This window comes from Ursus maritimus, unplaced genomic scaffold (assembly GCF_017311325.1).
Source record: "Ursus maritimus isolate PB19 unplaced genomic scaffold, ASM1731132v1 scaffold_3, whole genome shotgun sequence".
Taxonomy (NCBI): domain Eukaryota; kingdom Metazoa; phylum Chordata; class Mammalia; order Carnivora; family Ursidae; genus Ursus; species Ursus maritimus.
In genome coordinates this window covers 54,934,742-54,953,834 of record NW_024425563.1, presented here as the reverse complement: position 1 = coordinate 54,953,834, position 19,093 = coordinate 54,934,742, and the positions used below count along the sequence as shown (strand labels likewise).

Here is a 19,093-nt window from a genome sequence, read left to right as displayed (position 1 = left end):
AGGAGCATGTGCAGAGGTCTGTGGCTAGGGGAAACAGGTACACTGGAGGAACCAAAAGGCCACTGTGGCTGGAGTGGAGAAAGGAAAGTGGATGGTGGTGCAAGATGAAGCTGAAAAAGGTAAGCAAAGGCCAGGTTGTACAGTGTAGCTAGTCTTAAATGCTTGTTTTCAGGTGCTAGACCATCTGGGATGGAATCCCAGCCCTGTCACTTGCTGGTATGAACCTTAAACAAGTTCTTTAATCTTTCTATGCTTTGATTTCCTTATTCATGAAATGAGGCTAATAATGTTATCTGCTCCCAAATGTTGTTAGGATTAAATCAGTAATAAAATATTAGAGTTTATTATTTATATTTTAATTTGCATTTTATGTATTATATATTACATGATAGCATTATAGTATAATGCTATTATTTGTCATTTTGCCTTGTCTATTTTGTTTTTATTAAGAGGAAAGCCTTATATGTGTTTTTTACTGTCAAGACAACAATCCAATATAGGAATCAAATGATGATACCAGAGGGAAAGGGAAAAGTGTAGGTGAGGTGCTTTTGAATAGGTAAGAGGTGGGATTAAGTGCATAGGGGAATTAATTGCTCTTAGGATCAGGGACTGGTGAGAGTACATGGTTAGATTTGGTTATGGAAAGATGAGGAAATTTTATTCTAATTGCTTGTATTTTAAGTGAAATAAGAAGCTAGGTCATCAGCAAAGGGTAAAGAATGAGCAGGGGTTAATAGAGATTTGAAGAAAGAAAAGGTAGAAATACTCTTCTAAATAGAGAGTTAATTCGCAAAGGAATGTAGTATGATTGCTGGGCATCCTGGAGAGCCTACCTGAGGTTTGTAATCATGACTTTAAAGGAAGACCAGTTATGTAGCTTTTATATAGGCTTAGTTGCAGGAACAGAGCAGATGTGAGTTATATTTAATTAATTTTGTAATTTTATCAGGGGAGTGTATTGAAGGAAGAAAGGGACAAAGTGACTAGAAGTATTTATGGACTGGATGCTTATGCCCCCAAAATTTATAATGTTGAAGCCGTAACTTCTAATATGACTGTATTTGAAGACCCTTGGTCTGTGAGTAGGTGATAAAGGTGACATGAAGTCATAGGGGTAGAACCCTAATCTGATAGGTCTAGTGCTCTTGTAAGAAGAGGAAGAGATACTAGAATTCTCTTTCTCCCTGATCTTGTGTGTGTGTACACTCAGAAGAAAGGCCATATAAGGACCCTAGGGAAAAGGCAAACATCTGCAAGCTGGGAAGAGTGCTTTCAACACAAACCCAACCCTGCCAGACCTTAATCTCAACTTCCAGCCTCCAGAACTAGAGAAATAAATTTCTGTTGTTTAAGTCACCCAGCCTGTGGTACTTTGTTATAGTAGCCTGAGCAAACTAATATACCAGGGGAGTATATTGGAGGGGACAAAAGGACAAGATATCTGAAAGCATATTCAAGGAAGTGAATACAGTGATGGACCCTGAAGTCTAACCAGCTAAGGAGGGAAGTGAACATAGTGATAGGGATTAATGATGGATAGCAGAAGTTAAATAAGGTCAATGAATTAGAAGTCTTGGTGCTGTTGAGGCATTAGCTGGAAAGTAGGAGAGTAGGATGTTTGGCATTAAGATTATGGAGTACATTTCTCACTGGTAATGGCAAGGTCTAGGAGTATGACTGTAAATGGAAGGCAGAGTCATTGAAGACGAGGAGTCAGAGAACTGAGAAATCAAGGTATTGAAGGGAGTGTTTGTATGTATGGTTATAGGAATTACTAAGAATAAATACTGGAGGAATGATAGAAAGGCAGACATTCAAAGGCAGAGTACTCAAGGAGTAGATATAGATTTAAGTACATAGATTTGAGTGATATTTAGAATCAAAATCAACAGGAATTGGTCATGAATTAAAATGAAATGGAGGAAGGCTAGGGAGAGGGAGCCATTAAGGATAACTCACTGGTCTCTGACTTGAGCTGCTGGATGAATCATTGGTAAGTTAGAGAAGGCTGGGAGAAAATTAGAAGTTTGATCTTAAATATATTGAATTTGAAGGGAACTTCCACGTGAATATTTAAATGAAGATATTGAGTAGGTGGGCTAATATTTTGGTCTGGTGCTCAGTGGAGGGCTTATCCTAGAAATAGAAATCTGTGAAGTATCTGATGATGGTGGTAATTGAATCCACAAGAGTGATGGCATTGCCTCAGAAGTAAGCGTGGAAAGAGGAGAAGTCTAAGACTGAGCCATGAGTAATTTTAAGATTTAATGAGCAAGCTGAGGAGTAGGAGTATTCAAGGGAGACTGAATAGGAAGTGGAAAGACAGATAAATAAACCAGGGGATCATGAAATCACAGAAGCCAAGAGAAGAGAGTGTTTTTAAAAGGAAGATGTAGCCAGTAGTGTTTAAAGTTGACAAGGGGCCCCGTAGTCTGAGAGAATAAAAAAATGTCTTTGGAATTAGTGACATGGAGGCCATTGATGACCTTAGTAAAAACTTCTTTAGTGGACTAAGGAAGTGGAAGATAAATTTGAGATAGGTAATTGAGGCAGAGGTGAGGAAAAGGAGGTAGGAAGATAGACCACTGTTTCAAGAATTTTGCTTGCTAAAGGGGAAGAAAAGTGTAGCAGTTGGAGAGATCAGCGGGATTAAGGATGAAGGTACATAGTATATTGTACATATGTATATATTTGTGTTACTTTGGTATATATATAACATTTTTATTTCAAGATGGTGGAAACTTGAGCTTATTTAAATTTGAATGAAATTATATATATATATATATACACACACATTTTTAAAGGCACTATATATACATATATATGTATATACACACACACACACATATATATATACATATATATATATTTGGGAATTTTACTATGAATTTAATATGTTAGTGAGAAAAACATAAATGATGGTGGAAAAGTAGGAGGGGATGGGATCCTAACTGCAGGTGGTAAAATAGATCTTAGGAGGACTGACATTTCCTCTAGTGTAACAGGAGGCAAAAGGAGCCAGACTGCCCCAGGGCTCAGTCTCAGTCACCATACTGTGTTTTATCTTTTCTCTCTGTGTGTGATCTAATCCTTTCTTGCAAGAAAGTATTGTGAAGGGTGGGTGCATTGGGTTTTATGCTCTCAAAGCATCAGGGAGACCCTAGGAGTACACCAGTTCTGTCTTTTCCTGAATTCAGGCTTGCGTGGTGTGAGAGGAAGCAGGAAGCACTTGAGCAGACTGTGGAAGCAGCAGCCCTGCTAGGCTTCAACTAAGGGGTGGGGGGTGGTTGGCACTCAGAAAAGACAAGGAAAATGCAAGGGTGTTTGCCATTAATGAGAGCACAGTGAAAGCTTTGGGTGGATTAGAATGACCGAGAGAAGGTTGGTTATTGCATGAAGATAATCTTCAACCCCAGATCAAGCAATTTCAGAAGCAGTTTAGCAGAATGGTGGAGGTTAGTTTGGAAGACTATAAAGTGAAAGGCAGACTCCTTTCTCAAGGAATTTGGCTGTGAGAGAAGGAAAATAGAAATCAAATTTTATTTAACTTTTTTTCCTCTATGATCTAGCTAATTATTTATGTGATTTTAGTTCCATGTTGCTCCTTAACATGATTTCTATTCAGGTTGATTTTTTTGTATATAATTCTTTATTTTTTTTAAGTTTTTATTTAAATTCCAGTTAATATACAGCATAATATTCATAAATGATGCTTTCTAAATTCCTTTCTTCCAAGTCATCGTCCATACTTTTCCCTCCTGCCAGAATACCCTTTAAAACTTTTCTCCACCTTTATGACCACAGCTCCTCCTGTAAGACCAAATCAAATGTATCTCTCAACTTTCTCTTGTTTTATATCTTTTTCATTATGAAATAATTAATGTTTATTATAAAAACATTTTCAAAAGATATGAAATTATAAATTTAAAGTAACCCATATAATACCATCACTCAGATATACTGTGTCTGTTATTTTTAACACTAATACTTGCAAAGTGGGTATCTTTCTGTTCCACTCAGTATTTATAATAAAATTTTAATGACTGATATTCCATGGTATAGATATACCATAATTCAGTTAGATATTCTCCTAATATTAGCTAACTTACATAATTTCCATTTTTCCTAATGTAAATAAAACATCTTTTATATAAATGCTTGTCCACAAAGTTATTAACACCTTTAGGGCAAAAATCCTTTAAATTTATTAGTAATTCAAAGAGTAAATGTTTTTTAAAGGCACTAAATATATAGAGATGGATTATTTTCCAGGAAGGCTGTAATAAAGTATCTTCTTCTAGGCAGCATTTATGAATGTATAAAGTACCATTAGTATAGAGTATTGAAAACAAAATGCAATTTCCTGGGTGGGAAAATGTTTTTCCATTAGGATTTTCATCTACTTTTGTTTGATTACAAATGTCTTTGAATATTTTTTCTTACAGTTATTGATCACTGGAATTTTTTCTTATTTGTATTGTCTATCCATGCCCTTTACCTGTAAAACGTAGTTTTCTAAAAAAAAAAAAAAAAAGCATATTAGTTTTAATTGAATTGTAAAAGTTCATTAGTATTGTGAATCCAATTACAGAAATTCATTACATGCTAATTATATTGCCTTGTATTATATTTGCTATTTTCATCCTGTTGTCTTCCCAATAAGATATATTGCACCTGTCATAATCTTTACTTAATAATCTATCTTCAGAATTTCTACAGCACACTAAAGTTTCATTGTACAATCTTAAAATTTCAATCTCTTTGGTCTTGTATGATTCATTAATAGTTTCTCTCATTATAGTAAGTATCTTAAGAACCGTAATAGGAAATATGTTTATCACCATTTCTACATTTAAAATTGATATTGTGTTATTTGACTTCTAATTTGCTTCTGAGATTATCATTATGTATATGCTCATAAAACTGTACAGCAAATTAATCATTGTATTTTGGTTACCATAGCATTCTAGAAAAATTTATGTATATTTAAAGTCCTAGGGAGTAGATTATTTTTCTTGATACTATCTTTATGCTTGTAGTAAGATGTGGAAAAAAGTATCCCTGGGGTATATTAAAATAATTTCAAAATTTTTAAGTTTCTGTATTAAATAAGTATCTTTTGAGTATGTCACTTGAATCAAAGATAAGTGAAAGGTGGTGTGAACCATCTGATGAATGATTTTGTTTCATGTCAAGCAACCCAACTTTTCTGAGCAGGCTGGCTTTGTAAGGATTTATAGTTCCTTGCCTTCAAGCTGGAGTTACTTCAGCTTTCCGTGATGCATTCCAACTAATCTGGAGGTTAAGGCATTTCTTGATCATGGATAGATCTGATTGCTACTCAGCCCTGGAATTCTTTATAAAATTCCAGAATGTGGGCTAGAAATTGACTTAGGGAATCCAATAAAGTTGCAAGTCTTGGCAGTCATCCAAGCTAAATTTATAGACTGGAAGAAATATGGGCTTTCCATTGTTCTCTTTTTCACCTTTCTGCGTTTCTTTTGTGTGTATGTGAGTGTATGAGTATAAATTTATCATTTTGCTGACAATGGAGTGGAAATAACCATTAAGAGAATCCAGCTAGAGAATTTTCACTTTGGATCTTCCCTGGTCTTTCCAAATTTTGACCCAAACCTGCACCAAAGTGAATTTCTTCTTCTTCTGTAGGATGTTGTTATCATAAAATAAGAAGTTGTTCTTGAAAATGAATCATGCTAGTGTAACAGATGATATGCATATTTGTCAGCTAGATACATCTCCCAAATCCCTATTCTTCCCCTTGCTCTGTAGGAGCCTTCTTTTTGAGATGTGATCTGATAAAATGTGATCATATATATTGTTTCTGTTCATTCTCTGAAATGGCAATGGGTTCAAGAAAACAGGCTCTGAAGCCTCTTAGAGACTTGAATCTTTTCGTGTATGCCCGATCCTCTGTACAACATGGAGATCCAAGCCATCCTCCCATATCTGATCATTGAAAACCTGTCTTGTTTTTACAGAATGGGTTTGCTGTTGTAAGGCCCCCAGGCCATCATGCTGAAGAATCCACAGCCATGTAAGTACCAGGGACTGTTGCCCATCTCCAAGCGCCACGGTTCCTGGCGGTCACCTGCCCCGTGCATGTCTCTGAAGCCTCTAATTGTTAGCAGATGGACTGAAAAATCTTGCAAGGTACTCCCAGAAGCAGATTTATGGCTTCAGAGATCATATAGCATTTTAAAAAATGCTCTGAACATTATTTATAATGGTTTTCCTGGCTGATTTGCTTTCTTATTTCTCTGTTCTTCTCTATTCCGCAGGGGGTTCTGCTTTTTTAATTCAGTTGCAATTACCGCCAAGTACTTGAGAGACCAACTAAATATAAGCAAGATATTGATTGTAGATCTGGTATGTATTCCTGGCCAGAGCTGCATTTTCAGTGACTCTAGATAAAAGGGAGTGTATTTATATTTCTGTGTTACGTTGTCCTGCTTTTAGTACTTGCAAACAACTGAAGGGTGCGTTTCCTTTGAATGTGGAAACTCATTAAATTCAGGATTGCAGTTCTGAAACCATAAACATTCACGTTTCACTTTCATGGTGTTAACTGCAATTTAATGAGAAGAAGGCGCAGATCAGGGCAACTTTTATGATCCTTAAATGAATTGATACTTCCACAGTTAAAATAACCCAACAGAACCTGAATTTACTTTTCCCTGCAGAATATAGACTTAAATAGTCAGATGTGCTGGAAAGAATGCTGTTGCTTTGGTAACCAATTGGCCACTTCCCCCTGGTTAGCAATCATGTTGCTTGTTGTGCAACAGTGGTATTATTAAAACGAGTCAGCATGTCATTCTTTCTGAAAAGATCTGAGATCATGTATGCCAGTTTGGGATGACTCCCGGCAGGAACCTTGAGTGATTAAAAGTCAGAGGCATTAGATTAGTCTTGCATTTTAACATGATGCATTCTTACACAATAGAGTTATAATTTGCTTAACAAATGGTTTGTTTAAATGCAGATGACACTTGGCATGTTGTCTATAGTATATTCATGAATAATGAGCTGGAGATCTGCCCCATACAAAAGGCCAACCCAGGAAAGGGCGAAAGAGAACTGACTGGTGATTTATGAGCCCCGTTTTCAGTTTGCCTCTAGTTCACGAGGAGGTGTAATAGGTTGTCTGACAAAGCATAGACAGGAAATGAACCCTGGCATCCAAAGCGAACCTGCTACATCTGCACTTAATTAATTTTTGCAGGTGATAAAAGATTTAAAGGCAAAATATGTTAAAAGTTTTTTTGAAGTGCAAGGCTTAATAGTCTAAATCTTGTTCATATCTGCACTCATAATTAAATCTTATTGGGAAGTCGTGGCCTCACCATCCAGCCCTCTGATTCAGTTAAGCAAGTAAACTAAAGGGTTTTAGAAAGCACGAACAAAGCCATGTGAAGAAATACTTAGTTGAGTTGAAAAGAAGATAAAAGAATGAAAGACTGATAACCATTTCTAATGCTTGGTAGGAATGGGTGTTTTCCACATACTGTATCGTCTCCTCCCAAGCATTTTGGTGCTGAGAACTTTCCATGTATTTTCCAAATATGCTTGAGTTTCACTATAGATCATAGTTCACCATTAAAAAAATGTGTTGAAGGCCTAGATATACTACAACAGCAAGGTCCTAAAGGTCTCAAAATTTTACAAAAATGAGAACATCAGTATCTCTATTCCCATGTACATACAAAATGACATTTTCATTAATTGATAATTATAGATTTGCATGACATATAAGATAGTAAACTTAAAAAGTAATTTAATATAGTTCTAGTACTATAACTTCTGGTAGAAAGAGAAGCCAAGAACTTGAAGAAAGACTAGCAGATGAAGACAAAGGATTATGGGAAAGTTTTTCTAAGCTTTCTAAATTTGTCAAAATTGTGCAGGAAGGAGATTGGTAAACTGTCCTATCCTTAGAAATCTTTTAGTATTACTTTCTAAGGAATCTCCTCTGCTATTATTTTATGGTTCTGTGAAGATAATAATTGTTAAGAGTCTCTTTGAATGCACATTTGTGATATCCAAACTCTAATGAATTATGCAATGGACTTGAAAGCTAAAATGCCTTGCTTGTGATAGATACCCCCCAGGATTTGTCTGTAAAGTTTGTTTTTATTTATATGTAATATATATCTGTATTAAATATATAATGTTTATATTCTTATATATTAATATAAGACTGCTCTAGATAATTCAGTATGATTTATAAAATAAGTTGGTTGGAAGCTCCAAGGAGTGTCCTGTAAGCTTACTGGCCTTTGATTGTAAATTTGCTCTGTTATCCAATCATTAAGGATACTGATTTCCCAGCAGGCTGTAGTAGAAGAGAAGTTTTTGTTTCAAATCCTCCAAATATATGAAGTTCTGTCCAAAGGGTTGCCTCTGAGATCACCACCAGCCCTCATATTCTTACTTTCAAGTCTTCCAAATTCTGCAGCTGCAGGGATACTTTGAGGAAATTCCCTTGTTTCTTCCAGCTGCCGAGAAGGAAGTTTTAAAGTGCCACGTGGCGCAGAAACATCCGTTCTCCCTGGCTGACAGGTCTATTCTGCAAGTTAGTGAAGGAGAAGTGAAGGTTCTTCAATGGCAAAAGTATTTCATTCCTGCATATCCGAAGTCACTAACGTTAGCTAATCAGTGTGAACTAGCTCCACAAATTCTTGGGCCAACAGAGGGCAAAGCTAGTCCATTGTCCGGCAACTAGTTTCAGCATTTTTATATGCCTAGGGAATAGAAAGCAGAGCTCTAATTCGCCTCCTATTTGGGGCTACAGCCAAATTCAGAGGCATTGAGTATTTTGGGCAGGAATGATTCTAGTTGATATGTGGAGCTTATTCATTCCAGTTCTCCTTCTGGGGAGATTCCAGAGACATTCAGATTGGTGAGGAGAGGGAACAGGTGCACTTGCTTTTCAACTCACAAAAGACTGTTCATTGTGTTTGGGGCATGAACCAGCCCAAAAGTAGGAGTTGCATGCATGACTCAGGTAGCTTTTATGCAATGTGACTTTCAGCTGAAAATAATATATTTTAGACTTAATTCATTAAAAAGTCACTTCAAATGTCCTAGATTTTGGATAATTCCATTTTTAGTTAAGCACCAAACTTAATAAAAGAATTGTCACAAGTGCATGTACTAAGTATTTATAAGTGATAATATTAGCTGGTCAAATATATGATTTATTTAAAGCTATTTTAACATTATAATGAGAACATATTTGTTCTAAGTCCCTATAGAAAATGAATTTTCACAGTATGTTTTTAACCAGTAAAAATATTGAAATGATTTTTTAGCATTTCCCAGTAAATTTTAGAAATAAGGTCTATTTTGAGTCATTTAATTATTTCAGTTCATCTCATTACTGTAGTAATTCCTCATAGTCACCAGTAATTTTCTTACATTAGTCTGGTATATATTTGAGATAATCCTCAGATCATACCTGAGTAGTAAGTACTTTCTATGAATATTTTGCATCGGAGAAAGCTGAAAAAGTATTCTCAAGGTTACATTATAAATTGTTGCCCAAAACTTTGTGAATATGAGCATGAAATCAAGAATTATCCAAGTATTTTTAGAATGGATTTGTGTAGTTTAATGAATAATGTCTGTTGAACTCTTATTAGACTGTGGGCAAGACTATATTTCTTATTCAGAAATGTATGCAATAAGTACCCAACACATTTTTCAAGAACAAACGACTTTCTGTCTAAGACAATTTATCATCTTTTATTTGACCTTTTTAAATAAACCTTTACAACATCACTAAAGATACAAAAGTAATCAAGGCATTATTTTTCTGGTTTTCAAAGTGTAGACCCATTTAGGGCCAGAGCAAATTTTTCTTACAACGTTCACTAAAAATTCTATCATGTAGTAAAAATGCAGACATCCCTTCATTGTTGTTTTTCATAATATCTTGTTGTCCATCGTCTACGTATCCAGTAGCAAACTCAGAAGACGTTGTGGGTTAGTTTCATTTTTGTTCAGATAAAGGAAAATAGCTTGCTATCTCTGCCTTCCTTTTTTTTGAACATTCAGAAATCCAGGGGTTAGTATATTTTCAATAAGCTATTTTTTTCCCCTGATGTGTATGCCTTGAGCCAAAACAAATTTCTGGATGCATACCTTCCCCAATATTTTATGATTCCTTAATTGATTTTGGATATGTGTGTAATGTAAGAGGAGGAGATGATTAGTGTACGTCTGCACTGTGGATAGCACGTTCAGTGCAGGCTTTCAGAATCCAGCAAAGGGAGGTTTTGGTGGTATTTAGTGAGGGAGTTCTGGGCTGGAGGTTGAAGTGAAGACAAGTTATGTAAACCTCAATAAGGAGCTGTGATGACCACCACTCTTCACAGATTTGCTAAGAGGATCAAAGAGGTAATGAATATTAAGTATACATTAACATATGATGGTTATGAGTTTGGCCTTGGGAGTAAGAAATGGATTCAAGACCCAGTCTTGCAAGTTTTCCTCTGTATAGTCTTAGTAAATTACTGAAACTTTCTGAAACTCAGTTTACTTATCTTTTAAATTAGGTGTAATATCACATACATCATAATACTTGTCAATAATCTTTACAAGCTGTTTAATGTAATGCCTGATGCAAAGTTGTAGGAATCATTGTTGAAACCAATAGGATTTTTACTGATATAAAGTACGATATAAGTATATAGTTACAAGTGACTAAAACTTCTTTTTTAAACTTGAAATTGTATGTGTTACACATGTAGCAGTAATATTATTTTGAATACAAATATATAGATTATTCACTTTTGAGAGTTTCTATTTTATTATGTCCAGGATATACTAGGAAACATATTAATTGAGGTTCTTACCACTTGAGGTCCTCCAGTGAAGACATTTTTTAAAATGCTGTTAGTTTTATTTTTCCCATTTCTTTCATCAGTTCCAGCATACGTGTATATCATAAAACAACCGAACCAGCAAATAACTGTTAAGAGTTAAATCATTATCATATACAAATGTCCTAAGAATTTTTTCATTCATTTTAATGATACAGGCTTTTTTTTTCTTTTTTTCTTTTTCTTTTTCTTTTTTCGTCGGAAGGGAGAGTATGGTGTGGGAGAAAAGAAAAAGAAAAGGAAGGAGGCTAGGGAAGAGAGAGCCATGATATGATATTAAAATTAGGCAGATTGGACAAGATTGCATGAAGCTCTATGCCATCTTTTTGCATGGCCCAAATGATTTAATAGCTGATGAGCTCATGCTCCTGTGTCTTCAACTCTTACCGTCACGATTTTACCAAAATAAAGTATGAAGTCCTTTTTGCATCTGGCGTCTCTTTTGAAGTGATTCTAACTACTGAGGGATTGCTAACTGAACTGAATGCTCCAAGAAGGCCAATTTACTCAGCTGGTTGCAAAGCCTTTGACCTTAATGGTGGGACTTGGCAAATCAATGCATACACGTATGTTTAGTGTTCTGTCAAGAATTGCGAAAATGCTCTGTAAGCCATAGATCCTTCTACAGAATACTAGTTTGTAGTTTAAACATTAGTCTTTCTTCAGAGGCCAATGAGGCTAGTTAATTAAGCCTGAGGGGTTATGAACTGTTGGCAGTTAATAAGTCATAAAATTCCTCCATAAAACAGGATGCGAGATTCCATCACTGAAGCAAAGAGTACAAAGGGCCGGTGTATAAATATCTAATTGTACCAAAGGACTGGGCTTTCTCAATGACTGCTCATCTGGAGTCTCCAGGGCATGTTCACTGTGGTTTCCTGATTTTTAGAAGCCAGTTTAAAAAATGAGTGCATTAAAGGGTAATTTGCCTGAAAGTTCAGGAAGTAAAGGGGGTGGTGTGGAAGCAAGCTGAACAGGAGAAAGAAGGAGGGACATAGTGAGAAGACAGAAAATGAGAAGGAGGTTGGGATAGAAAGGGAACTAGAAATAAGAAAAGTTGTTTCCACACAGAGTTAACATGACTGTATTTGTCATCTGTTTTCTTTTCCCTGTAGGATGTTCACCATGGAAATGGTACACAGCAGGCCTTTTATGCTGACCCCAGCATCCTGTATATTTCACTCCATCGCTATGATGAAGGGAACTTTTTCCCTGGCAGTGGAGCCCCAAATGAGGTTCGGTTTATTTCTTTAGAGCCCCACTTTTATTTTTATCTTTCAGGTAATTGCATTGCATGATTACCCCTAATTTTCTTGTCCTTTGCTGGTGTTTTAAATTACACGGGATTACTGAATTGTCCCATGGGACCAAGAACCAGTGCAGAACAAGTGCATAACCCAGAGCACTGGTTGTCAGGCAAGGTTGGACTGATTTGACGTGTTGTTTGATGTTTATTTCAAGAGCTCACATGTGTTTGTTTTCCTCTCTTTTTGCTTTCTTCCCTGCACTCTCCTCTACCCACTGTGTTGTGTGTGTGTGTGTGTGTGTGTGTGTGTGTGTGTGTGTGTGTATGTTTTTCTTTCTAGGTTGGAACAGGCCTTGGAGAAGGATACAATATAAATATTGCCTGGACAGGTGGCCTTGATCCCCCGATGGGAGATATAGAGTACCTTGAAGCATTCAGGTTGGTACTTTTTTTTCTGAAAGTGGCAAATTAGAAAAGAAATGTCCATTAAAACAACACCAAATGTAAAAGAGAAATGTAAGTTTTAAATAAGGGAAAGTGGCTAAAGGAGCCATTCCATTAAAGCTCCAAAAACTGTTTTGTTTAGGGGACCTGAATATATCTACAAAGCCACATAAAGAATATGTGTAAGAAGAAAAGGTATATCAAGACCTAGTTGTAGTTGTACAGGTATATTGGCCAATGGCCCAGGCATACTACCCCCTCTCTGAAAAAAAGGGAAAAAAAAATTATTAAGTAGTTCTGGAAACTTGTGCCTATTCTAACATATGTTGTGATTTAGAATGGACATTAGCATATTAGATGCTCTGATAAGGCCTTCATTACCTACTTAACTTTGTTGAAAAAGCATTTCCCAAACTTCATTGGACCACAGATTCCCTTTTGCACACAGCACCGCTCCGCATTCTTGGTTCTGCAGAGCTAGCTCACTTTTGGAATGTTGGCTAGGCAGTGTCATTTCATGGTAGACTAAATGACTTTTCTCATTCATAAAATATTTTACCTATCACATTAAAACATCGACTGATTAATTAGTTGTTTTCAGTTTCTCTACAAAATGTAGGCAGTAATTGAAATGTATGTTTATATATACATAGTGTATTCTGCTACTTTGTCCTTCTAAACAAAGAACTTTTAAAATTAAGCAAGAAATGCAACAAATCTAAAGCTTTCTTTTTGAATATTGAGGTTTTTTTTTTTAAAAAAAAAGGCATTTTTGTTCTCTAGAGTTAAAAAAATATTTTCAGTCCTCGGAAAGGACTATTCTGTGGAGAAATATCAGATTGTGTCAATATGTACCCACTTGCAAGATTGTAGATTTTAACCTATTGGTAGTGCACGATTTGGGAGGTGTTTTGTTTAGTTCAAAGCAAAAACAAACTACATAAGAAATCTTAGAAGCATTATTTTTAAATTTAGCATTTATAAGTTCCCAAGGGGGAATATCCTGTTGCTAATGTATTTGAAACTTAAGGAAATAATAGGGAAATTTTTCAATAAGTGAAGTTTGGGTGAGTTTCTGCTGTCCTATATATAATGCATACTTCAGTTTCTCATTTAAGAGTCATTTTTCATTTGAAAACAGGCCCAGGAAAAATGATAGAAAATCTCTATTTTCAAGAAAATACATTAAAAGTAAATATATTTGGTTTGGTTTTGGAATACTAAGGAAAATTCTACACACATTCCAGATTTTGAGTTTGAGAAAATACATATATTCAAATATCTACATTATTTATAGGAAAAAATAGCTGAAATAAGTTTATTTACTTAAAGACTTGTGTTGTCTATGAAGATATTTTGGATTAATTTACAATAAAACTAAAAAAAATTGCATTAAGAAACTTTAGGGGTTTCATTATTGTAAATTCTGTTTACCTATATTTGCAACTTAAGAAACATTATTAATATCTTAAAGGAACTCTAGTGGGATAATAGACTTTAATATTATATCACATATGAATTTATTTGTTTACCAAGTTAACTTGATAACTTGCATGATACACACATTAAGTTCTCAACCTTACTATAATAAATAATTATATACCACTGATCTATAATACAGAATTCTTCGTTTTATATTATCATAATACTATTTGGGGCACTATGGCTTTACTTAAAAATGGATTATGCATACCCAGCAGGGAAGGAGAATTTATATTTTGTACTACTTGTTCTCACATCACAAAGTGAATGATGGGTGTGAAAACAGATATTAAGTATATGTTATTGTTTTTTGAATGCAATGGTAAGTGAATCAAGTGCTCCTGGAAGTGACTTAATGTCTTCAACAATGGCACCTTCTCTTTGCCTGAATATGGACAGTTTATATTAGGAAACTTTTCTATAGTTCCCAGTGCAGTGACCGTATCTAAGCTTAATTAGAGGAGGCAATATTATTTCGCTAGACTGCGGAAATGTAAAATTGTAGTTTTTAATGTTCATCGTTATTTAAGAACCAAATTTAAACCATAATAATTCTGTTAATTTTGAACTATGCTATATATTTGCCAACTATTTATTTGCCATTCAACTTGTATGACTAGAAGTACCTGTGAGCTTATTATAGAAGAATCAAGAAAGTAAGTCATCCATTCAAAAATATTCATAGAACACATATTGTATGCCAGGCACAGTGATGAGCACAGGGAATTTTGAGCTGATTTGCTCTCAAGGATCATAAAAGAAGTCATACTCACTGTTCTAGAGAATGGATGTACTTAGGCATAGAGAGGATAAAATTATGAACTCTTCCTGAGGGGTTTCGTGGAAGGCTTCATCAAGTATAGTTCGACCTGTGCTTTCAAGGATGAGTGGGAGTTTTCAAGGGGTAAAGGAATTGGAATGGGGGGGTACTCATAATAGAAAGAGAGAATAGACTGTGAAAATCATGGAGTCATGAAATGATCTTGCTTTGTTGGCTTAAGAGTATAAGGGTGGAATTGCCTGGCAGGAATACATATCATACTCCATAAACTCTTTTGTTGGCAAAGAATTGGAATATGTAAATTCCTTTCTAATCTGGGGCTTTAGTGAGATATACTCCGAAATAATTTTTGATATAGTATTATCTTATAAGCACATACTTCGTAATACAACCCTTGTTTCCCAGTATTAAAACTGGAGATCTTTTTGGCATCTTTTGTGGGTGCACAATATGGAGATGGAGAAAAAAGTAAATGGTGCCTTTTCTTTTTTCTTAATTTTTAATTGTTTCTGGACTGTGGTAAGTATCTTTGAAGGGAAAGCCTCTCTCTCTGAAGCTATAAGGGGACATAAGATGGCTGATTATTTTACCAGCCTACATTTGTCACATACATTATTCCTATGGTTTCTATTATGTATTTTTTCTATGGCAGAAAGAGTATTTCAGGCAAACAAAACATTTTCATGTTTGCTCTAAGCTTTAAAGATAATTTAAAAATTTAATAGAATATCTAAATTAGTTCATATAACTAGTTATTTCTTCCATGTAATTACCATTTATCCCTAAAATTATTGAAGGATATATTTAAGATTTTTCGTAAGTTTTTAAAATGCTCAGTAATGTCAGATATCTTTTATGTGGAACTAAAATGTATTCCAAGGCTACTATTTTATAAAATAATTATGGCTATTTTGATTGAGGTCTTTCATGCCAGGTCCTAGATTAGAAATTTTATAAACATTATGGCTAATTCTTAAGTGGTTTGTATAAGCCACAGAACTAATTGTAAGGGCCATGGTGTGAACTTAGTTTATGTCTCTAAAATCTGTCACACCCCATTGCTGCTCCTTTCTACTATTCATGACTTCAAAGACTGAAGAGTGATAAAGCACAGTGAACTTTTACCAAAATATAAGACCTTCACCCCCAATCTAAGTCACAAATGTTTAGTACACTGCATGGCAAAGAAGAGCTATTCAGTAATATTGGCTGAATAAATCAAAGAATAAATGAATGAGTCAAAGAGAGAAGGAATGATACTGGCTACAGTAGAAGCATTGGCAATCCCTGGTGTTAAGTGAACTTAGCAAAAATATGAAACCTAACTATCTCTTGGCACTTCAAGGAGTATGTTACAAGGAACTTTGAACACCCATTCATTTGCTTATAATATTGTCAGATGTCTTCTCTTCGTTCAGTAAATATTTTGTTGAGTGCCTGCTAAGCACTCTCTGTTTCAGTCGCTTCAAACTATTGTTCCCAGGTGCACCCGAGTGGCTCAGTCACTTAAGCATCTGACTCTTGATTTCCACTCAGGTCATGGTCTCAGGTTCATGAGATGGAGCGCCACATCAGGCTCCATGTTTGGTGTGGAGCCTGCTTAAGTTTCTCTCTCTCTCCCTCTGCTCCTCCCCCTGCTCACACACACACTCCTCCTCTCTCTCAAAACTAATATATAGATATATATATGTGGTTCCAATTGTTCTGTCTCATCTATAGTGACTAGATGAGCACTGGTTACATAATTTTTTTCTAAAGAATAATTCTTTAAGAGTTCTGCAAATGTTGGAGTGATTATTTACATAAAACTATATAAATAGTTTGTAGTGGACAGGAGACAATGTCTCATGCTTCTGATTAAATCTAATGAGGACAACATCTCTGAGTGTTTAAAAAAAATGAGTAGCAATTTCCAATGTGGAAGTAAGATACTAGCAGTTCTTGAAATTTGCCTATTTTATCCAATGAATGAGTGGATTACAATCCCTTTGTGGCTTTTTAATTTCAAAAATAAAGTACAAGCCCCTTTAATTCAGAAGGTTTTGCTGAAATAATGAATGACTCATTTGGTACACAATGAGAACTGGTTAAAAGAGTGGAATAGAACTGTTGGCATGAGTTCCTTAGATTCAAACAAATTGTGATTTAAAAAATAACAATCTTGGGGCGCCTGGGTGGCTCAGTCAGTTAAGTGTCTTCTTTTAGCTTAGGGCTTAGGTCATGATTCTAGAGTCCTGGGATCTAGCAGCAGGGCTATGGGGTTCCTTGTTCTGCAGGAGTCGGCTTCTCCCTCTTCCTCTGCCTCTCCCCCAGCTCCTGCGTGCAAGCATGCGTGCACTCTCTCTCTCTTAAATAAATTAATAAAATCTTTTAAAAAATAACAGCTCTCCAAGCCAATGTGTTTTAGTCTGTAGTACCATAATTAATATGTGTTAATAATGCTGAAGATTTCTAAAAGGCAAAGGATCTATAAATATCAATTATCCAGGAATATTCACCTCAGGGGAAAACTGAATGACTATTTCACTGTTAGTATGCCAACTATAAAAGGGGATTTGAGCGAGTTTTCTAACCTAGAAAATAAATATCTGATCAAAATTTTTGTTGTTACTTTTTTATAAACTACTTTTTCTTTATTGACTTATGAAGAATCTCTGATCAAAATACTTGTACTTGCAATGTAGCCTTTGCTAAAATACTTTGACCACTTAACCAAGTAGAATGTTTAAAAATTTGTATATTTGTTACATCACCAAAGCAGTCCAGTCAGTTGCATACATACACCATTGTACAGCCTGTATCTTTTTTCTCCTGTCTTTGGTTCATACCTGTTTGCTTTAATGATAAAAGCAAATTGAAAATCCATTAAAACAAGACTGACTGGAAACGTGACTAGATAGCATAGTTATTCTCAGTTCATCAAACTGGATTCTGTTCTAGATGCAGCATCTTTAAAATAGGACCCATGGCTTTCCATGATTACTACCCCACTTGTGGCAAAAATAAAGAATATACATTTAACTTGAAAGCAAAGAATTGAGCCCTTTATTGTCATATTCGTAGAACAGGTGTTCCTTAGCTAGTCAGCAGGTCTAGTTTACCATGGAATGATTGGAGATAATTTTGGTCAGGACACATAAATAAGTACAATATTTTATTTTCTCTCTTTGTTATTTGAGCAAACATATCACTATTCTAATTAATTTTAGAGCAGTGGCTTCTAAATATTCTTGTCATATGCAAGAGGCTGAAAAAGAGATTGCTAAATTTTGTCTTGAGAAATGAGATGAGGAATGCTTGGCCGGTTTGGTAGAGCGTGGGACTCTTGATCTTGGGGTTGTGAATTCAAGCCCCACGTTGGGTGTAGAGATTGCTTGAATAAATAAAATCTTAAAAAAGAGAGAGAGATGAGATCATAATAAATATGTTCTCTCCTGTTGGTAATGACAACTAAGTAAATATTTTATGGTTATTATTCTTCTGTTTATTATAATATAATTTAATGCAAAGAGAATGGAAAGTAATATCATTATAAAAGTAATAATGATAATAATAGCATAGTAATATAGACCATTCACTGAAGCCTTAATATTTGCTCATTTCTTTTCATCTTTACGAGTTGTTGAGCTAAGTGCTCTCAGTTGCTACATGAGAATAGCAAGCCCCTTTTGAGTTTCAGTGGTTTCCCGATGTCATACAGCTGGTAAATGATGATCAGGGACTCTGGCAACAAGTGTGAATGTGGAGACAGTATTCCTTTGGCCGTAAGCTATAAACTATAGTTCTCTATCAAGAGTAGGGGTGACAAAACAATAATGTAATCAGAAATTCTTTGCAAATGCATTTTAGTCTATCCAGCATTTGATTTGGACAGCTAAATTGGCAATACTATTTTAAAATTGGAAATAAGTCCTAGATTTTCACTACCTATGTATCGTGTAGTAACTCCTAAGCCGCTTGTCTTTGTGCCTTTCTACCTCATCTGACATAATAAGGGAGCCTATTAAATGAAACCCCTATATTTTTTCTTCCTTTTGATAACCAAACTATTTACAATGGGAAATATATATTTTCCCTTCTTTGTTAAAATAAATGTTTTCTTCTTATGTATACATTTAGATTTTTTGAAATGGGCATATAATTGAATCTGAGAAATACCAAATTAAATTTTAATGGAATATAGAGTGATAAATGAACTTTTAGATCCAATTTTGAAATAAAGAATGATTTATT

At 35.0% G+C, this 19,093-nt stretch overlaps 1 protein-coding gene across 1 annotated transcript in view; it reads left to right on the top strand.

The window, feature by feature from the left end:
* HDAC9 (histone deacetylase 9) overlaps positions 1–19,093 on the top strand; it is a 684,034-nt gene that overhangs the window by 482,885 nt on the left and 182,056 nt on the right. The window contains exons 18-21 of the mRNA XM_040644215.1: positions 6,003–6,058; positions 6,303–6,390; positions 12,023–12,142; positions 12,494–12,591. Of these exons, the coding sequence (XP_040500149.1) occupies positions 6,003–6,058; positions 6,303–6,390; positions 12,023–12,142; positions 12,494–12,591 (362 nt within the window). The remainder of the gene's footprint in view (positions 1–6,002; positions 6,059–6,302; positions 6,391–12,022; positions 12,143–12,493; positions 12,592–19,093) is intronic.